Here is a 21,502-nt window from a genome sequence, read left to right on the forward strand (position 1 = left end):
AACAAATGCTTACCTCATTTGTTTATAAGGGTAGCTGAACGCTGAACTGATAAGTGTACTGTGGTTGCATAAGAGAAATTTCTTTTTAGGAATTACACATTCAAGTATTTAGAGGTAAAAGGCCATGATGCATGTAACTTACTTTTAAATGGTTAAAAAAAATTGTGTGTGTGCGCACACAGAATGATTAAGAGAGAGAGGTAAGGAGAGAATACAAATATAAAACAAATGAAATAAAATGTTAAATCAATCTGAATTTTGACTGAGTTCACATTTACCTTGCGTGCAGACAAGTATTAGCTTTTGGTATGTAATCACAGACAACAAGTATTTACTGACTGACAGTCCGCAGATGTAAGGTGCTCTGCTGGATACTGCAGTGAACACCTTCATGGAAGTCAACACACTCAGGAGTCAGGTGATGACAATGAAAGGCAAGGTGCAAACCAATATTACCTCTTTCCTATGCAATCTTAGAAAAGTAATTTAATAAGCAGGAACATCTCTCTACCACATTAAAAAGGGAAAACCATCTACTTCACAAAGTTGCTATGAGAATAAAGTGAGATACACAACAAGTTGCTCTGTAAACTCAGAAGTGTTAGAGACATGTTAGCTCTTTGTCTTGTATGCAGAACCAACGTAGGGAGACAAACGCTTCTATATAGTAATCATAACACAAAGCAGAGTAAGTGCCACAGGGAAAGACCACATTTTGCTAGAAGAGAGAAAAGGAAGTCTTCGAGGAGAATGTGGTACTTGAGATGGACCTTAATGGATGGATGGGCAGAACGTCAAAGTCAGAGAGAGAAGGAGGTAGGATTCTAAGTTAAAGAGATAACTCAAGCAAAGGCATGAAAAAGAGTGTCAAGCATGTAATATGTAACACAGGTTTTGCTGGAGTCTAGGAAACAAATAATAGAATACCCAGAAATAATCTGAAAACCTGAGAATAAACTGGAGAAGGCTTGCTAACTCCGGTGAGGGCCCAGACATGTGGCTGACTACTCATCTGGACCCAGTTCTAGCACAGGATTCTCCTCTTCCCTGACAGTGCCAACAAAACTTCACTACTCAAAATTATGAAGTTTTCTCAAATAAGGCGCTGCTTCAAAGGTAATAATTTCAGCAAAACATACAATATATATACTGATATGAAAGAAAATGCTTTCTATGCCCAGGAAAAATTCAATCCCAAAGAAAATGACTATAATCCAAGAGTTTATAATTTGCATCTAGCTTTGCAACATTTCTTTTCAGTGAAGAACTTCCAAATGACATTTTCTCAAGCCAATATTATTGTAAGAAAATTAAACTACCAACCAAAAGGTCATCAAAAGTGATTACATAACTAAAGTCAAATTTTCTTTTGTCAATTTGATTGACTTTCCTGGAACACGGCTTAATTCCAAATTATATAATGTGATCAATTTTGCATTTTATCTTACCCACAATACATAGCTGTGCTTTTCAGGAGAATGTCCTTTTGTTGTTTTTATAATCCTTGAGTCACATAATGTGAAATAATGGATAATTACTCCATCACGAATTAAATTTTTACATGAGTAATTTTGTAAAGTTTTAGGAAGAAAGTTCTATTAAATGTCTTCTAACTATAGCACATTAAAAGTCATAAGTCTATTTTAATGCCCTTAACTGAATATTAAATTTTAAAATGGTGGGGGAAAAGACCATAGAATCATTGAAAGTTATACAGAAATAATCTCAGAAATCATCTATACCGGCCTTCTCATGCAAAAGACAAGGAGCCTAGAGGTAGGAAAATTAAGACTTCCTTCCAGTATACTAACAAGGTGGGAGCAGATCTAAAATTTAGATGTCAAGTTTTTTGGCACCTGGTGCTGATATGATGACACCACATGCCACCTTGGACTTCACTCTGATGACAAAGAACTGCAAGAAAAACCAAAACCACATACAAATCCATGTTTACTCAAAAAAAAAACTGCAAAGTTTTGCCATTGGGTTGAAGAAAGTAGTTAATGACCTTGTAATACCTCCTCCCAGAAATCTCCAAACATATTCAAGTATTGCAAAATATTTGGCTTTTAAATACCTAGACTAGTTTAATGATTGAAAAAAAAAATACTAATGGGTTAATGATGCCTTCTTCCCAATGAACACAAAAAGCCATTCCTATGCTGCCTTCAGAGGCTAATGAACGAGCAAGCCAGGTACAGCCTCCTCACCTGAAACAGTGAGGGCGGTGGGCAGCAGGAAGGCGGAGAACACACCTCTGCAGGTCTGGCATTCTAGGCAGCCTGCTCAGCACAGCACCAAAGCAAGAGTGCGCACAAACGTCATTCAACTCACAACATTTAAAGAAATCAAAGGAACGCAAATTTAGGAAACCTGGTTCACAGATCAATTGCTGAAGTCAAGAGAGAGGTCTTTCGATCTACAGAGGTTCTCAAGCCTCATTATCTAATAAGTTACCATACTACTACATTTTCATATTAAAACGACGGTCCTGCCTAGTGTGAAGAGGAGGCTACAGCCATAATTCAGCTGTGGAACTCAGCTCCACTTAAAATTCATTCAAACAACTGAACTCTGATCTGTTGATAAGTAGGGACACTGTCCCGCTAGTTTCATAAAAGCGCCCATGCACCTTACACCACCAAAGTGTCAGTCTAGCTTTTGCTTCTCCTTTGAAATAAAGCAAAAGTTCAGCTACAAACTCTTAGGACCCAGGTCCTATCTTTAGGTCTGAACACTGTGAAGCAGAAATGAGGCTTTTCTGGACAGTGGGAAAGAACTTTCTTCAGCTAACGAAATTTGCTTCCAATCTGATAAAACTCACCTTTGTACTACTTTTGAATTTATGACAAAACTCTTCAAAATGTACTAATTTGTCATTAACAAATAAAATGATGAGTATAATAAGAAAATAGACCCCGTTAGTCATGTAAAATCCTAACCAATAATGAGGATTTCCTCATTAAACACAAGTAGTAAAAAGTTTCCAAAAGCTTAACTGTGTTTACATTGTACAGCTAGAACTCATGCAATAAGCATATTTATTTATAAACACTCTTCTTGGAAAAAAATGTCTTTTAGGTAAACAATCTATTCATTACCTGCAGATATTTCACTGCAAAAATCACTGTACCAAATGCAAAAATTAATATTTTAAATTACTTCCAGGACTTCACATTTAGCCAGTTGCACAGATTCAATGTAACTGTTAGTAGTGACAGCCAAGGGAACAGAATTTCTTATGACTAATTAGACAAAATCTATGCATATCAAAGAACTGAAAAAATCTGAGAAGGCTTACTTGCTACTCCTGATGCAAGTCCATAGAGTAGTCCTCCCCCATCTGATGGCTGGGGGAAAACACGTGCTCCTGGAGGAGGTGGCTTTTCTTGTCTGATAAAGTTATACAATAAGGTTTTCACAAGTTTGCTGGTGTATGGAAGACTACACACACAAAAAAAAGAAGAAAATCAAACTCATACTTATGGCAGTCACTTGATTTTGTATAATGATACCTATAATCTTTATAATCTATTAATATATAAGGTTTAGCACAAGTCAAAGAAATCTAGCATTGTCATGTTATGGGAAAGAACATGGGGTTTGAGATTAGACTTGAGGCTTAATCCTGGCTTTCCTCCTTACTATGCCATAATCATTGGTCAAATCACTTCAACTCCTGAACTTCAGCTTTCTTATTTGTAATCTGTATAACAGATGAGATATTATAAAGTCAGCATATAATACAGTACCTGGCACTTGAAGGGAGGTGGTAACACATAACCAGAGAATCGCAAGAACTACAAAGCAATAAAAGACTATACTTTTTAATGTAGGACATTATTCAATTTATGTATGCATACAAAAAATATATTAGTGTGTATATAGATTTTTGTAATGTTAATACTCTTTGCTTCTAAGTAAAACGGTTATGTGATGATAGATCAGTTCCCACAATCTAGAGAAAAAGTTTTAATAGACTCTCCTATTATCAGTGAAGGTGCCGTGGAAATGATGAAGGTAACAAGAAGGATGTGAGAAAGACAAAGCCCCCAACTCCTTGAGACCTTTAATCAAGACTACTTTATCTTTGTTTTACATTCTAAAATTCCGTGAAGACTGTGTCAATAGAAGGGTGTGTGTGTGTGTGTGTGTGTGTGTGTGTGTGTGTGTGTGTGTATCTATCACCATCCTCACCCAAAGGAGGTTATAAGCTTCTGCTCAGGAGCACAGTCCCATATCCTAACACATGCCTGGCACATGGTTAGCACGCAATAAATATTTGTTGACTAAATGAAAGTAGGAACACTCAGTTAAGAGGCTGTTGAAACAGTCCAAACACATGGTGATGGGGCATAGATTACAGCAGTCTAAGTGGGACTGGTGAGAAGGGGAAGATATAAAAATAACTTTAACAAATATTACTGGATGACTGCTCAGACAAAGAGAATGATAGAGAAGGAAGAAAGATGACTTCAAAGTTTTAATTCTACAAAGAAACCACTAGAGAAGGTCATGGAACTGGAAAATAAAATGGGCAAGAAGGATGGATAGTTTGAGCAAAAAGGCAGAAATTGGTTCCTTATGTGTTGGGTTTGAAGTACTGATAGAACCACCAGAGGAATGCCTGGTTGGTGACACAGGACGGTACTAAAGAGGACAAAACTGGAAATATAGATTTATACAATAAAAAAATAGACAACTTTAAAACAAAAACATACCATCGACCTCGCATCAAATACTTGTGACTGATGCTCTGTCGCAAAACTTCCTTGTGGAAGAGTTGGCAGGAAAGAAAAACAACCATTGTTGATATAGCTTCTACTGATATTTCATATGTAATATCTCTGGAGAAATAGGAAACAAAACAGAATAATGATCAGTTTGAAAGATTAAGATGTTGCTCTTTTTTAAATAAACTATACATTTAAAAACTCGAACCTAAATATTCCACGTTTCTAGGTTATAAAAAAATATTAAAATGTTTAACATAAAAATTAAGTTGAGAAAACACTATGAAACCCTTTCCCAGGCATTAGCTCTTGCACTTGGGTCAGGTTTCCATTGCTTTCCAATTCCTATCTCCTAAATTTCTATTAGTATATAACGGAAACAGTGAGCAGCAATGCTCTGCTTTGAAGATCCATTCTGAAGACCTCATGTTCATTCCTGTTTACTTATAATACAGAAACAAATATTCAGACTGTAAAACTGAAGAGAAATCACAGTGTAGGGGTGAAAATATGCCTTTTCAAGTTGACAATCACTTTACAATGAGAACAATGGCATACCCTACATCTTCTATTTCTAGGGTCTACATTCTCAAGGCCAACTCTGCATGTCCAAGCAAAGTATGAATAGTAAACAAATCATTCTTATTTTATTAAGCATATTTCTATGATGAAGGACCACACTTGTCCTCTCAACATCATTATTCCCTCTTAGAAACAAATCTTAGATCAAATAAAAAAAAAATACAATTTCAGCTGAGCAGGGAACACAAACAGAAATAAATGCATCAGGAAATCTTCAGTTATTGCAAGTTTAAACATGATTATCTTGGGAATAGTAACATGTTAGACCAGGAAAGTGGTAATCTCAACAGCAGAGCAAAGAGAGTAATAGCTCCAAAAGAATATCAAAATATTTTTACAGAACTGAAATATTCATGGAAAGCCCAAAGAAAAATACTTATTGCTTACTTAAATGAGGCTCAATAAACAAATTAAAATGACTTGATTCTAGGACTGAGCAAACTTAAATGCTACCAGATATTTTAAGGAGTTATTGCTGATAGAAATACATTTTTAAAAATATGCAAAATACAGAGAGGCCCATGCAATTGATCTAATAAAGGACATACAGGATAATCTGAATGGAAAGATCTAAATTCTCAATGAACGATCTAAATTCTATACAAATTAATTCTAAAGTCAGAGCAATCACAATCAAAATTCTCATTGGATTTTTTTCAGGGACTTCATAGACTGACTCTAAAATTTTTTTGAAATAATAAACATATAGCTAAGTGGATCTTGAAAATGAGGAGTGAAGGGACTTTCTCTACCAAATACCAATCTATGCTATACACATGTAGTAATAAAAACATGATATTTGCACAAAAATACATAGGCCAATGGAATTCAATTGAGAAATTAACATGTAAGTTAAACCTGTGCATTACTGGAAACAATATATAATAAAGATAGGTCCACAACTCAATGGAGAAAAATTATACAGAAGATTGTGCTAAGAAAAACTGGCTCATTGCATAAAGAAAAATGATGGATCTCTATTTTACAATATATCAAAGACCTACCACAGACGAACTAAGACTTGGATGTGAATGGTAAAACTAAATAAAAGAAAATGTACAATGATATGCTCATAACATAAGCACAAGAAAAGACTTCTTAAATAAGAGCACAAACCATAAAGTCAAAAACCTGTACTTAACTATATCAAAATTAAAAATTACTGCTCAACAAATGAAACCTTGGACAAAGTTAACAGACAAATGATAGATTGGAAGAAGAACAAGAAACTAAAGCTAGACTTTTACAAGCAACTCCTGAAAATGGCCAAGAAAAAAGGCAAGAACTTCACTAGGAAAAAAAAGAGAGAGAACAAAGACGTAATTAGTTTAAAACAATGTTGTATCCCTTTATGCCTTAATAATGTAAAGCAGTGGCAGCCATATAATGATAATATAAACCCTCATGTACTGCTAATGAGAACATTAACCAGAACAGTCATTTCAGAGAATAACCTATGACCCAGTAATTATGCCAAAAATTTTTTTACAGAAATATGCTTGAGGACTGTGGAAGGCATCCTCTAAATGATCCCCAATAATCCCTACTTCCTGATATCCATGTCCTTGTGTAACTGCCTCCTCTTGAATGTAGGCTGGATCTAGTGACTCACTTCTAACAAAGAAAATACAGTAAAAGTGATAGGATGTCACTTCTCTGAGGAAATTAGCTTACAAAAAGATTATGACTTGTGTTGAGCATGCTCTCACTCTCTCTCTCTCCTATTTGCTTTTCTGAGGGAAGCCAGCTGACTTGCTGTGAGCTAACACATGGAGAAGTCCACCTGGCAAAGAACTAAAGGAGGCCTCCTCCAGTCAACAGCCAGTGAGGAAGTGAAGCCCTCATTCCAACAACCCTACAGGAATTGAATCCACCAACAGCCACATGAGAAATCTAGGAAGTAGGTCCTCTCTAGTTGAGGCTTCAGATGAGACTACAGCCCTAGCTCTAAGTTTAACTACAACCTCATGAGACATTTGAGTCAGAGTCAGGCACAAAGCTACACTGTATCCAGATTCCTGATCCTAAAACACTGTGAAACAATGTTGTTTTAAAGGACTAAAGTTTAGGGGAATTTATTATGCAGTAATAGTAAAAATAATATAAAGACACTTATTATTTGTGGTGTTGCAAAGTTGGAGTCAGTCCAGGTGTCCATCACTGAGGAACTGACTAAAAAATGTGGTGGATACACACAAATGAAGCAGTTTTGCCAGCAACAGTCTAGATGCTCATTTAGCATTACAGGTAAGTCTTAAAAATAGTTCTGAGAGGAAAAAACAAAAAACTCAGTGAGTTCTGTAACACAGTTCTATTTGTGTACATTAAAAATGCATATATAAAAGAATACCATTTTGTACTTGAACATATACATATAAAAATACATGCATTAAACACATTAAAATGGCTGTTTATGAGAAAGTACCTAGTAGTAATTATCATAATACAGTAGATACTTAATAAATATTGATTGGAATAAACCATCTAAAATTCTATATTTAACAAATTAAATTTGCTAAAGTTATATGCTTTGAGAAGTTGAATGTTTCATTAATTTTTATATTGTTGCCATTAGCATATCACCACAAGCTTAGTGGCTTAAAACAGCGCAAATTTGTTATCATACAGTTCTGTAGTTGCAGTATAGGTCCCAAGGGGTTAAACTCAAGGTGTTAGCAAGCTGCTTTCCATTCTGGAGGCTCTAGGGAAGAATCACTTCCTTCTGGTGTGAGTTGCTGACAGGATTTGGCTGCTCCTGGCTGTAAAACCTAGGCCCCCATTTTCTTGCTGGCTGTAAGCTGTGGGCACTTCCCAGCTTCTGGAGGTCCTTCATTCTTTGGCCCATGGATCCTTTTCTCCATCTTCAAAGCAAGTGATGGCTTTGAATGACTCCTCGTGTTGCGCCGCTCTGATCCGCCTTTCTGGTTTCATCTTCTACCTTTAAGAACTCACGAGATTAGACTGGACCCACTAGGAAAATAAAGGGCACTCTCCTCATCGAAAAGCCTTTAACTTTAACCACGTCTATATCTAGTTGAAGATGTTTCCCTCTATTCCTACTTGGCTGAGAGTTTTTTCATGAATGAATCTTGAATTTGGTTGTGCTTTTTCCACATTTAGTAAAACAATCATATGTCTTTTCTCATTTATTTTGTCAATGTTGCATATTATATTGATGATTTTCAGGAGTTAATAAAATTGCATTCCTGAGATAAGCTCCACTTCGTTATGATGTATTATCCTTTTCATATATTGCTGGATGCAATTTGCTAAATGTTTAAAAAGGTTTTTCTCCTATATTCATGAGATATCAGTCTATAATTTTCTTTTTATGTAATGTCATTGTTAGGCTTTAGTATAAGAGTTCTGCTGGTCTCATAAGACAAGTTATCCTATCTGCTTTTGAAATACCTTATTGAAATATGTACTTCGTGTGGTAATATTAAGCAAAGATAGAACAGTATGTACCATATGAATGAATATACATGCAGATGCTAATATGCAAAAAATAAAAACAGCAATCCTGGAAGATGAGATTATAGGTGACTATTTTTTATTATTTTCAATTTAAATTTATTAAATGAGAAGGGCATTAAAAAAAATGAGTGGGAGAAACATTTGCTTCAAGCTGGTTGTCTCTCTGAGGAAATTTCCTGGGAAAAAAATCATGAGAGATGGTCTGAGGATAATATCTAATCTCAATTTCGACTACAGATACTCCACATACTCTTTTATATATTTAGATTTTTGAATATAAATGTATCCTCTACTTGAAAACTGAATTAATCAAAAACTAAAAATAGAGGATTATCATAAAGTTGAACTTTTATTGATTAAAATTTCATGATACACTGAAAGAAAAGCAAAAAAAAAAAAAAAAAAAACCCTGAATCACATCATGGTATGCTATAGGAGTCATCGACCCAAAATTAGAAAACAGAGGACCTGCTTCTAAGTTCTCTATTAAACTCACTCTGTTATCTTCAACAAATAATCAGGTCTATATTTCTTATTTGTAAATAAGTACATTGGGCTAGATAATATAATTTCTTGCTGTGACTTTCTATAGTGCTCAAAAAAAAAAGGAATTCAAGGCAATGTTAGATTCCTACAAAAATAAAGTTTAAAATATATTAATTAGGCTATCCTAAGTGCCAAATTATTGGGGAAAAGAGCCAGAGACACCAATACTTGAAAGAAACCAAAATTCTACCATGCTGAGTGTGGTGGTTTTTAAAAGATGAAATATGTTTTAAACCAGCAGATCTTTCTTGTTTTAATGTTCTTGTATAATCCTCAGAAGACTTTCATTACACAATCACCAAAACAAAGTCAACTTTAAAAAGCCAAAGTGTTGCTTTGGCTGCCATATTATCCAAGAACTTTCCACCATCTGGCTGGAAATGTCCTAGAACAAACTACTGTTGGAGCAAGTAATTAATTTCATGTGAAGCAAAAAAAGACAGGCACCATGACCTTGTGCTGCTCTGCGAGGGCAGAGTGGGACATCTGGATAAGGACAAAAGCCTTCATGAAATGGGTGTTAGTGTTGGCTCGTGGCAAAGTCAACGAATACGGAGGGAAAAACATCCTCCTCTGACTTACTATTGGATAAGGAACCGGACAGTACTGTAAGTGGAACATAAATTTAACAAAAACAACTGACGAGTTCAAAGGATTAAGACCAAAATTTAGAAACATCAATGTCATGCCAACATGGAGAGTCTAAAGTAAAATATAAGGAAAGACTAAAAAGTGGCATAGTATATTACAGATATTGTCAATAGTAGTGATGGCTAATTTTTAAAAGTTAACAAAATCGAAAATATAATATTCATTTATAATAAGTCTTATCAGCGGAACGGAAAGTACCTACAGTTAAGGAGTCAAAAAATATGGATTCTAGGCTCAGAATTGTCACCTGCTACCTTATCAGCCACCTTACCTTCAATTTTATCATTTGTAAAAATTAAGGGATGGATGAAATAAACTCAAATATCCATTCCATGTTTTCATGGTTTCTCAACGAACTAATACTATATATGTAATAATGCATCAAATGTATAAAATATAGCCACATGCCTTCTTAAAATAAAGTTTAACAACCAAAAAAGAGCTTTTAAAAATATCCTAAAAATCAAAAATTAATAATGGAATGATAAGATGGATACATAATAATAAAGCAAATATACCAAAATGATGTTATGTGGGTGTCCAAAGTACAATTATACCAATATAAAATGTTGCATTCAAAAAACAAGAAACAAGGAGTGAAAAAAACTCTCAGGAATTCAAAATGATTGTTAAGCAAACCTTCATCGAAAGTTAAAAATGGCTTTTAAATATATGAAAGGATATTCAACTTCACTTGTAATGAGAAAATACATATAAGAATCACAACATGAATTCCACTTTTAACCTACAAAAAATTTTATAATACACAGTATTGGCAAGGTTCTGTGAAATGGTTTTGGTGGGATTATAATTGGTATAATTGCTGTAGGAGGCACCTTTTTTTTTTAACCAAATTTATCATAGTTTTATCAAATTTAAAAGTGTACACACTTTAGATTTAGATGATGACTATATCTGTATATATGCAAAGTGAATTTATGTGTATGAAGTTTGTCTAGACAATGGAATATTATTTGGCGCCAAAAAGAAATGAGCTTTTAAGCCATGAACGTGGAGGAATCTTAAATGTATATTTATTACGAAGCGAATGAAGCCAATCTGAAAAGTGTGACATTTCAGAAAAGGCAAAACTACGGAGACAGTAAAAGGATCAGTGGCGGCCAGGCATTAGGGGTGGCTGGGAGGAATGAACGGGCAGAGCACAGAAGAAGATTTTAGGGCCGTGAAACTACTCTTCTGATCCTATAATGGTGGATACACATCATTATACATTTGTCACACCCACAGAAAGTACACCATACCAAGAGTGAACCCTAATGTACACTGTGACTTTGGGCGATTATGATGTGTAGTGTAGGTTCATTAACTCTAACAAACGACCCCCTGGGGTGGCATGTGGGATGTTCATAGTGGGAGAGGCTATGCATGTGTGTGTGGCGTGAGAGGGTCAGGGGGGATATGGGAAATCTCTGTGCTTTCTGCTCAGTTTTGCTGTAAACTTAAAACTGCTCTGAAAAATAAAGCCTATTAATTAAAAAACAAACAAAAACAAACAAAAAAAAACACCAGAATAGCTAAGAATTAAAAATGACTGTCTCTGGGGAGGAAAGAAATAAAAGGGACAGGACAAAGAACATTCGTTCTCCTCATAAGCCCTCTGTGCTATCTGATTTTTTGCCTCAAACCATGGGCACACGTACATTAACAATTTAAAATAACTGCATCAACATTGATAACTAGGATTAAGTATCCAAATGTAATGTAATATGGATTATGCCTGAAATTTGTAAAGAATTAATTTACATAAGCAGCACACACACAAAAAAATCAACTATTTGTTGGTAAAATTAAAATCTGCAGTCGTTAATGCCAAACCATCTAATTCATACTTTGCTATATATGTATTAACAACACCAAAAGAAATGAACAAAAACATTCTGTACCAGTCTCGCTTTTTTAAAAGTAAAAATTCTTTCAAGGCAGAGTCTCAATGTTTTTGGGACTGAGCTATGTAACAATGCTGCAAACTGACCTTAGATAAGTCACTTCTTTCCCTCTACTTACTTTCGTGACATCATTTGGAAATTAAAGGGCTAAGATAAGTTTGAACAAAGCTTAATCCTAGTTCTAAAAATCTGATAATTATATGACTCTAAACAGCCCATAACTTGTAAGGAAATATGCATACGCAGGAAAAATAACAGCTAGGATTCAGGACTCTGCTCTCGGTCCTGCTCATCTTTTACACCTAATGCCAGGCTAGAAACTGTCAGAAACTGGCTTCAGTTCCCACACAGATTATTCAGCCTTGTTCTTTTGAATCTCAGACATTCAGTGTCCAAAATCAACTATACTTGTTAATGATCAAGTGCTACTACTTTTTCTTGAGAAGTTTAAAATATGAAAATTAACTCAGAAGCAAGTAAATTCAATGTTTTTCTTGAGTACTTAGTATGTGCAAGACAACACACTTTTATAATCATAAAACATTTTAAAAATTATGAAAGCATTTACACGTTCATTGCTTGGTCCTCAACACAACCTGAAGCAACAAAGTAGCAGTGAGAGCCCAGAAAGACCTCATCCCAGATGGGATGCTCCCTCTCAGTTGCCTGCCCCTTTACTGCAATTAAGGACATGATGTATTAAACTATCAACTTGCCTAGCTGTTCCTTCGATAGTTATGAGAGCTGGTCTCCAAGCTCATACCCTTCAATTTCCATAACTAAAATATTAAACAACTGGATCCTTAATGCCTTCAAATGTCTTTTCCAAGTGACAATCTCTGACCTATTAACTCCAATTTTACCATGAGAAAACTGAGGCCTGGAGGGGCATTGCTGGTTAGCGGTAAAGCTAGGCTTCGAACCCTAATTTCTGGGTTCAGAATCAGTAGTGTTTCTTTGTACTACAGAATAGAGCCTATACTTTTTGGCAACAGTCAGTTAAGCATTTATGAACAATCTGAGCACATATCTTGTAAAATAAACATTATTTGTGGTACTGGATATATTTTGCTCAGATTTCTTCAATAAACCAGGTAAAGGTTTGCATACTAAAAGTTTTTTAATTGGAATTTTTCTCCCCCAAGGCACCAGAAATCAATTTTCAAGCTAAAATGGTATTGTGAACTTTATATACAATATCTTATTGGTATATGAAAACACTGTCACATTTAACTCAGTGCTATAATGTTATAAACACCTAATTCCACCAGAAAGCTATACTTGATATTTACCTTCTAGCACCTAAAACTTAATGCTGACTTGCATTAGCCATCCACCCTGCTGAGGCTGATGTGAAGGAGTGTTTGAGCAGCAACGTGAAGGGCCGCGGAAAGGCATTTTCCCAACAGTTAGGCCCTTCGCTGCCAACCATGGGTCTCTCCAGTTCCTTCACTTCCTTCCAACAGCTTGCAGAATTCATAAGGAAACTGGTTATGGCTCGTCCAGTTCTTGAACCACCCTACTCACTGTTAGCACGAAAAATTTTCAATATTCACATTTTCCACAGTATCACATCTAAGCCAATACCACCAGTCTAAGGGTTGAATTAATGTTCATTTGATATCATTTTACTATATTTCAAAAATCCTGTGGATAAAGAGAATTTGATAAAGATTCTTAACCAGTTTCATCCCTCCCCAAATACTTCCAAGATGGATTTTAGAGAAATGGCTCTAAAAAATATATATTGTTCTTTCATATCCTAATAAATAGGGAATCCTAAACATAATCAAACCTTTAGCCCTGCTAACATTCAAGTCTTTACTCCACCAAACAGCATAGCTGCTCCACCCCTTATCTCCTACAAACTCTCTGCTCCAGTCAAACTAATGCAACTGTTGAGAACTAGGGTTACAGCAATATGTAAGTGCTGGCATGAGAAGAATTTTTTTTTTTCATGGGCTCTCATTCTAATTTCATTTGAGAAATACAAATAATAGAGATAACAGATAATATGAAAGTATGATAAGTATTCAGACAAAAAATAAAGCACAATAAAAGGACAGAGAATAAGAGGAGTGCTATTTTAGGCCACTCAGAGCAGTTGTTTCTTTTTAAAAAGCAGACCTCTGAGCAGAAGGAAGCTTGAAGGAAGGCAGCACATGAGCCATGCAGCTATCTGAGGGGAGACATTCAAGAGAGAAGAAGAGAGGGTAAGCGCCTTGGAGACAAGAGTGAACTAGCAGGCTCCAAATTAGCAAAGGCACCGGCATGGCTGAAGTAGAATGAGTGGTGTGGACAAGGTTAGCAGACGACATCAGACATCCCTCTACTTGAAAAGTCAACAAAGTCCCACCACACAAATAGACACAGATCCCCCAAAAGGCAGCGAAAGCAGTCCGTTATGAATATCTCATCTTTACCAGGACAGAACTTATGAAAAAACTAGAAGAGCTTTCTTAGATTAAATTATAATTCGAAAACCTGCGAATCAGGGCCAGGCTGAGAATTCGGCAGCCCCAATCCTTAATGAGTTCATAGGTTGATAAAGGAGAAGAACATGCGCAGACCTCAGAGCAAGATGCTGTACGTCTGGTCTGGGACCAACAGAAAGACCCACTCTGAGCGGACCTCTCGGGGACCTGTTCAGAGTGGTGTCACTGGGCCTATTCTTGACAATGGCATCATCGTATACAGCTAGCAGTGACAGCTTTAACAAAATTACAGCAACAAAAAGATAAAAAGACTAAAAAGGAAAGAAATCCAGTTCAAGTCCTCAAAACAACTTCAATTTCATAATTTATAAAAGCATCACAAGCAGTCCTCAAAATACCAGTTTGGGACCCGTACAACATAACTGCTTCTGATGCTAGGACCACTGGTGGAGTCACGGGGCTCTCAACTCAAGACTTACCAAGACGCTGTCACCAGTTCTACGTGTTGTGCTTTCGGCCATGGCCTGCCGACCATGTTCCTTCCGTTACACTCTCTACTAGTCTTCAGGAAAATACTTTTAACTTACTTTTTACTCCTTTCCCACACAGTTCCTTGAGATCAAGGAGCAGGTACATTAATTAAAGACTAGGCTTTACTTTTGGAAGACATTTCAATTCTAGTTGGATCGACCCAACGTACACTGAAAATGTCAAGTCATGAGCCCATGCATGACTTAATCTTTATTTAAATATATAAATGCTGAGGGGTATGGATTTGAGGACAGATTCCTGGAGGATGGGTAATTTTAATCTGACTTTGAAAATTAACACCTTAGAGAATACTTTTATCAAAAAATCCAAACTGAGAACAGTATCCTCTAAATATTTAGAAGTCAATTTTCATCACGAATCCTACAAATTCTTAGAGTTTATGTAAACTACTATAGTGATCTTATTCTCTTAATAATAAAGTGTAATTTAAAACTTAATTTATACACCTCTAAATATCTATGTTCTTGGTAATCACTTGATCTCAGTATTAACAGAATGATTGTGCAGTCTCGTTTGGAATCACCCTCAGTGGCCATTAAAACTGGATTCCTCTTGCCGTCCCCCTGCTAATGCAGCACCGACACACCAATGTTAGCGTGAAAGTTCGTAGTGAGACTGATGACGCTCAGGTGTGAGACTATCCTGGTTTCCATATGTTAATATTCCGCCTTAAATTATGAGCTGATCCGTAACACTGCACTACAGTTACAGTAGATGAAACACGGAAAGAGTAGTTTGGTTTCACATGGAAACAGTTACCAAGACAAACCTTCTTGCAGGATGGGTTCCAAGAATATTAAATCATAAGAAATTGTTTCAGCAGCTGGTTAAAGCTGAGTGTACATCATACAAGACATCTGGTTGTCTGTGCATTTTCAGTTCATTTAAAAAGTATAAACACATTAAAACACTGAAATGTTTGATATATTACAACACTGTCTGCTTGCTTCCCAAGAGTGTTCAGTGGCTGGTCTAGTCACTGTACTCCTGGTTTATTTACTAGCTAAAGGGCTTTATAATTTCAATTCTCCTTAACTTCACCAAGACATTTTATCAACAAAGGGGAAAAAAAGAATGTACTCGTTTAGGAGATATATTAAATTGCTGGCATTTGTAAGGACATAGTGTAAAGGAGATGATGTTATTTTTAAAATTAAATCAGAAACACATAACATTGCATATACTATGACAAGTAAATAGCAAACAACAAAAGTGCATCCCTTCCTGCATTTGACTGTATGTAACAGAAACCTAGCCACAGTGGCTCAACCAAAATAAGGGTTAATTTTTTTCAAGTAAGAAATTTAAAGAGAAGCAATCTAGGGCTGGTTTAATAGTCCGTAATGCCATCAACATCCCATGCTCCTGGGACACGATTCTTTGCGGGCGGCACTCATCATCATAGTTTTAAGATGGCCTACGTGTTGCCTCCACATTCCAGGAAGGAAGAGAAGGACAAAGAGCGAAAAGCTCTGCAAGCTCACGGCTTCTGCTTACATATAATTGGCCCACGCTAAGTCACAGGGCCACATTTCAGGCACATTCAGTTCCCAAATTGCCTGAAGACTAAGCTAGGCAGACACTGGCCACCCAAACAATACTGGAGATGTTAGAAAGGGAGGTGAGAAAGGATATCAGGCATGCTACTAGCTGTGTCTGTCACAAGAGTTCAACTCACATGGGACATTTTCCCCTGTGCCCTTCCCTATCAGGTGATTCCTCCCTCACTTGTCTCATGCTGCACATCACCAGGCCTAATGACAACAGGGGTTGGTGGTTCTCATTCCTAAATCTATATTACAATTCTGGATGTTGCACTTATGTACAACAGAAGCCAGGAGCCTAGTTCCTCACAAATACCTGTCTTTTCTTTCGGGACTACAAGTGAAGAGCACATAGCCAACAATATCTTCGTGTAGATTGAGATTCTACGGTGATAAACCTTAAAATTTACTTCTTTATTTAGAAAATAATTCCTTTAAAATATGCATTCTCGACAGGGGCGATATCATCCCCAAGGGAGTGAAAATGGGTTCATCAAGGTGAAAAACTTCATAGATATTATAATGACTTGTGACCCTCCAAAGGCCACAGTATATAAACATATTCAGTGTATCTGGGGTATTCGGCTTTCATTAGGGGGCAGAGCCAATTAAGAAAAAAATGTCTAAAAGGACTCCTCAGACAGACAAAAAAAAAAAAAAAAAGGTTGAGAGTAACTGCTTAAAAAGTAACAAACACATTGAATTATGCCAAAATTGCATGAAGTTGCAGTGACAGAAATCCAGTTACAGTAGTATAAACAAGTACGGGTCTATTTCTCTCACATGAGAAGTCCAGGGAGCGACAAGGAGAGAGGGGACTGGTAGTTAATGACTTTGGTTTAGCAGCTCAAAGGCATCAAAGCGGAATTTTCTGTGAGTCCCTTGGCTCATGGTGCTAAGATGGCCACAATTCAAAAGGCCCTGTCTACATTCCAGACGGCAGGAAAGAGGGCCGTTGAGAACAAAAAGATAGGCCTCCTTAGCTGAGTCAGGTCCCCTTAAAGAGCCATACTCAAATTTCATTGGAGAATTACCTCTACATTTCACTGACCATATCTAGCTTCAAGGGTGGAAATTAAAATCCAAACTCTCCAAAAATGACCAGAAATAAAATCAGGAGATAAAGAAGAAGGGAAGAACAAATAACATTTAAACGACTAGCTGCATCTACCACATATGAATTAGATTCAAACTGTTTTTTTCCTAAACCTTTGTTTACAGAGATCTGTAAGATCTATTACAGAGATTAATCTACTTCTGTGCCTATTATATGCTTAATATTGCTAGAGTTTGATTATTTTCCCCTTGACAACTTAAAATTCTTGTTTAGAGGATGGATATTCAGAGTTTAAACATTACTAGGCGAGAAAGATCAAAAAACTCCATGAATGTACAACCCTTAAAAGGCATACATAAAAGTACTACACCGCAACCTGTAAACTCTTCAACACGATCGATTACCATCTTCAATATACACAGAAGATAAAACAAATCCTGGCTGAGTCAGAACTTACAAGAGTGGAATATCGGTGATTAATTGCATCAAACAGCAGACTAATTCTTCCAAAAGATCTTCTGAGTCAGAACCTGGTAAGACACATAAAGAGTTTGCTTAAAAGTATAAAATAGAATGAAGTTGTTTAGAAGTTCAGTTTTCATTCCTAATAAGAATAAGAATAATAATTATTACACACACTCAGACATTAATGTTGACCTCTGAATATAATACAAATCATGAGCAAGTTAGCATCAATTATGATCTTCAGCTAGTAAAGAAATTTTGAACACCAGCTGTTAATTAGCCTTTAGAGCTTGAAGGCATCTTATAACTCCTGTAGCCCAGTAGCTTTCAAATTCTTTATATTGTACTGTTTTTTTAATGAAATCTTACACTAAAGCCAAATATATAAAATACATAAAAAGTCAAGGTGCTCTAGCTGTTTTGTTTGAATCAGGAGTAGAGTACCTGTTCTCCCTCCCTCCTATAAATATCTGACCTTGCCCTTGATCTTCTTGATAGCCTCAGAGAACCTTTTCTGAACCTGTGGGGGCTCGACAGATCACAGACTAAAACTGAGTCAGGGCCAAAACCTCTTTACAGACCAAAAAACAAAGGTAAAATGAATTTTCCAAGTCACAGAAAAGGAGGTGGCAAAGGTAGGTTGCAAATTACTATCCCAAAAGAAATGTTCCTCTGTCCCAAATTGCTCTAAGTGGCCTTCTAATTTCCAGAGTTAATCAGTATCTTATGTGACTTCTGGCTTTGGACACTACTGACATCTACTCCTTTATGAAATTCGTTTGTCTCTTAGTTCCTATGACACCTTATCTCTTACCTACTCTTTCTATTCATTCCCGGTATTCGCTTCCTCGGAACATCTTTCAAACTGCTGGTGTATCCCCCAGAGTTCCACCACTGGCTTTCTTCTCCTCTCTTCTCACTCTCTGTGTTCTCCTTAATCAGTCATCACTTACATGCTGGTGATTCCTACAGCTACAGTTTTTCCCTTGGCCTCTCCACTGAGTTTCCTATCTTTATATCCACTTGCCTGCTGGCCATCTCCACCTAGATGCATCACCAGCCCTCAGACTCAAGATGTTCAAAACTGAACTCATCTCTCCCAACACTTCAAATCCACTTATACCTTCTTTAGCCTCCTTTCTGATGACTGCATGGGTTAACCCGAACCCAAAACACAGACCACTCTCTTACTAATCTTTTTATAACCAATCAACCTCAAGGTTCTCTCAAGTACACAGTCATCTGTTATTTCCTCTTTTCTTCCGTCCCTGTCCTGCCTTCGTTCATTATTTCATCATCTCAGTTCAGTTAAACAAGTTTACTACACTAAAACTCACTCCCGAACTTCTTTAAGTCTTCCTACTGGTATTCCTACCTCCAATTTATTCCTCTCCAATACAAACTCCAGATTGCTGGCAGAGGGACCTAACTAAATTCCATCCTTTCACTCTCCCCAGCTTAGATCTATTCAATTACTTTAAACTGATTACTATGTATCAGGAAAAAAACTCAAAGCTGCAAAGTACAACATGGCAGAAACTTCAAGACACAGGCCTTGCATCCCTTTCTAGCTTTATTTCCCACTATTACTCCATTCACAATTTATTTTCCAGCAATACCAAGCTACCTGCCACAGGCCATTTTATGCCTCCTCAATAAAATTCTCTATGCCTGGAATGACATCCAATGATAAAAATCTAATTTTTAAAAAGCCAATCTTTAACCATTCATATCATCCTCAATCTTCATCTCTTCTGTAAAACTCACTCACTTGCCTCACCCTGAATAAAAATAATCATCTGGATCACATCTATGACATGTGCATATTTCTTTCACTGCATATCTTGGTTACATTTTATCATAATTTCTCTCTATATGGAAGCAGGCCCCTATTGGACTCCATTTCTCAAGAATGACGACTGACAGAAAGAGCTTGGCACATGATGTATACTCAGTACATGTGTGCTGAACTGAACCCAGTTGTCTAAGTATAAATCTAATGGTTATTTCCAGAGCATAAAACATTTGGAGTCTCAAAAAAAAGTTTAGCGATTATTTTTTCTAGACCATACTATCTATCACTTGGTAGCCAGAAATTATGAAGAAATTCATTCCTGCCTTGCCATAAATAGAACTGGCACAGTAACCCTCTAAAAAATGAATGCCGAGCTTGAAGAGAATATTAAATGACGACGAACACACCAATCAATGCTAAAAAGAATACACAGCAAGAATCGAGTTCAATAAGACATTAAATCTCACTCTAAAAGAGGAAGGCTTAGCTCTACTCATAAAGAAAGTAAAAGAAGAAAATAAGTAACATTTGTCTCTGAGGCTACAAGATAAGTAGATCTAAAATCCTTCTCATTGCCAAAGCTGTCCAACATAACCCACACGAGTTAACAACCTATTCCAATGGGCTGACTTGTTGGCAGATAAAATTTATTTAATACATCTTGGCTCATCCTACTGAACGAAGTGACCCAGACCCGAGTAAGAACATTTGAAATTATTCACTGATTCCCTACAGAATATTTTGGATCACATGACTTGGCCAGTTTAATGACATACCCCTGTTTAGTCAATTAGCCAGAACAGTGTTTTAATTACAGGACGTGAAGGAACAAGCGCTCAGGACCCACAGACAGTACCTGTTTTTTTTTTTTTTTTTACTTCCAGGGGTGTAAACAAATCTAATTTTTAAATCTTAAAATGGTGACAAGGATTCTCTATTCAGTCGTATATGCCACCCAAAATCATGGTCAAGTTTACAACTGAGTCGATTAAGAAATATATTCAGCTTTGTTATCAATTTAACATAATAATGAAAATGATGATAAATATATTTCATACAAGTAAAATGGAACATATTAAGGCCAAAGCTCTAACAAAACAAAATAATAAACAATTTCCAGCTGAAATCACTGATTTTTTCCATTTACTTAAAAAGAGAGGAAGGAAGGAAGGAAGGAAGGAAGGAAGGAAGGAAGGAAGGAAGGAAGGACGGAAGGAAGGAAGGAAGGAAGGGAAGAAAAATTCCCACCGGGTACAATATTCTTGTTTTTGGGCTAATCTAGAAGAAAATATTTGCATTAACAAGTGAAGAGTGACAGGATGTGACTGCTTACCAGGTTTGACATGAAGCAACTTACTCATCTTGTATTATTTTCCAAGTAGTATTTATATTACTTAGCTTTCAGATGTGGCCAAATATCTTCCTTAGTTCCAAGAAAATTAAGTAAATATAAATTCACCTGCCAAAAATTATAGTAACACACTCATGCATTTCTCACAAGAAAGATGATCTTAAAAGTCCTTGAAATTTGCAGGTCGCTGACAAAGTAAATTGACGTTCTTTGAGCAAAAGACTTTGCAGAGATTCAGTGTGATTACTGTATCATGAACTTTATAATCCAGAATTTTATCTCTTAAAGTTTTAAATTGCCTCTATAGCTCCAGCCAAATATTTTAGTATTTGAAATCTTAGCTTCTAGAGATAATATTAATAGCTAACATTTACTGAAAACTCTACCCTTGGAGAGACACTGCTGAC

General features: G+C 36.2%; 1 protein-coding gene across 5 annotated transcripts in view; it reads right to left on the minus strand.

Annotated features, from left to right (window-relative positions):
• DYM (dymeclin) overlaps positions 1-21,502 on the minus strand; it is a 257,018-nt gene that overhangs the window by 185,179 nt on the left and 50,337 nt on the right. For all 5 annotated transcript variants that reach the window (XM_036230028.1, XM_036230032.1, XM_036230030.1 and 2 more), the window contains 3 exons: positions 17,942-18,014; positions 4,722-4,847; positions 3,302-3,444 (listed from right to left, as the gene is read on the minus strand). In XM_036230028.1, coding sequence (XP_036085921.1) covers positions 3,302-3,444; positions 4,722-4,847; positions 17,942-18,014 — 342 coding nt within the window. The remainder of the gene's footprint in view (positions 1-3,301; positions 3,445-4,721; positions 4,848-17,941; positions 18,015-21,502) is intronic.

Source organism: Rousettus aegyptiacus, unplaced genomic scaffold, assembly GCF_014176215.1.
Source record: "Rousettus aegyptiacus isolate mRouAeg1 unplaced genomic scaffold, mRouAeg1.p scaffold_m13_p_12, whole genome shotgun sequence".
Taxonomy (NCBI): domain Eukaryota; kingdom Metazoa; phylum Chordata; class Mammalia; order Chiroptera; family Pteropodidae; genus Rousettus; species Rousettus aegyptiacus.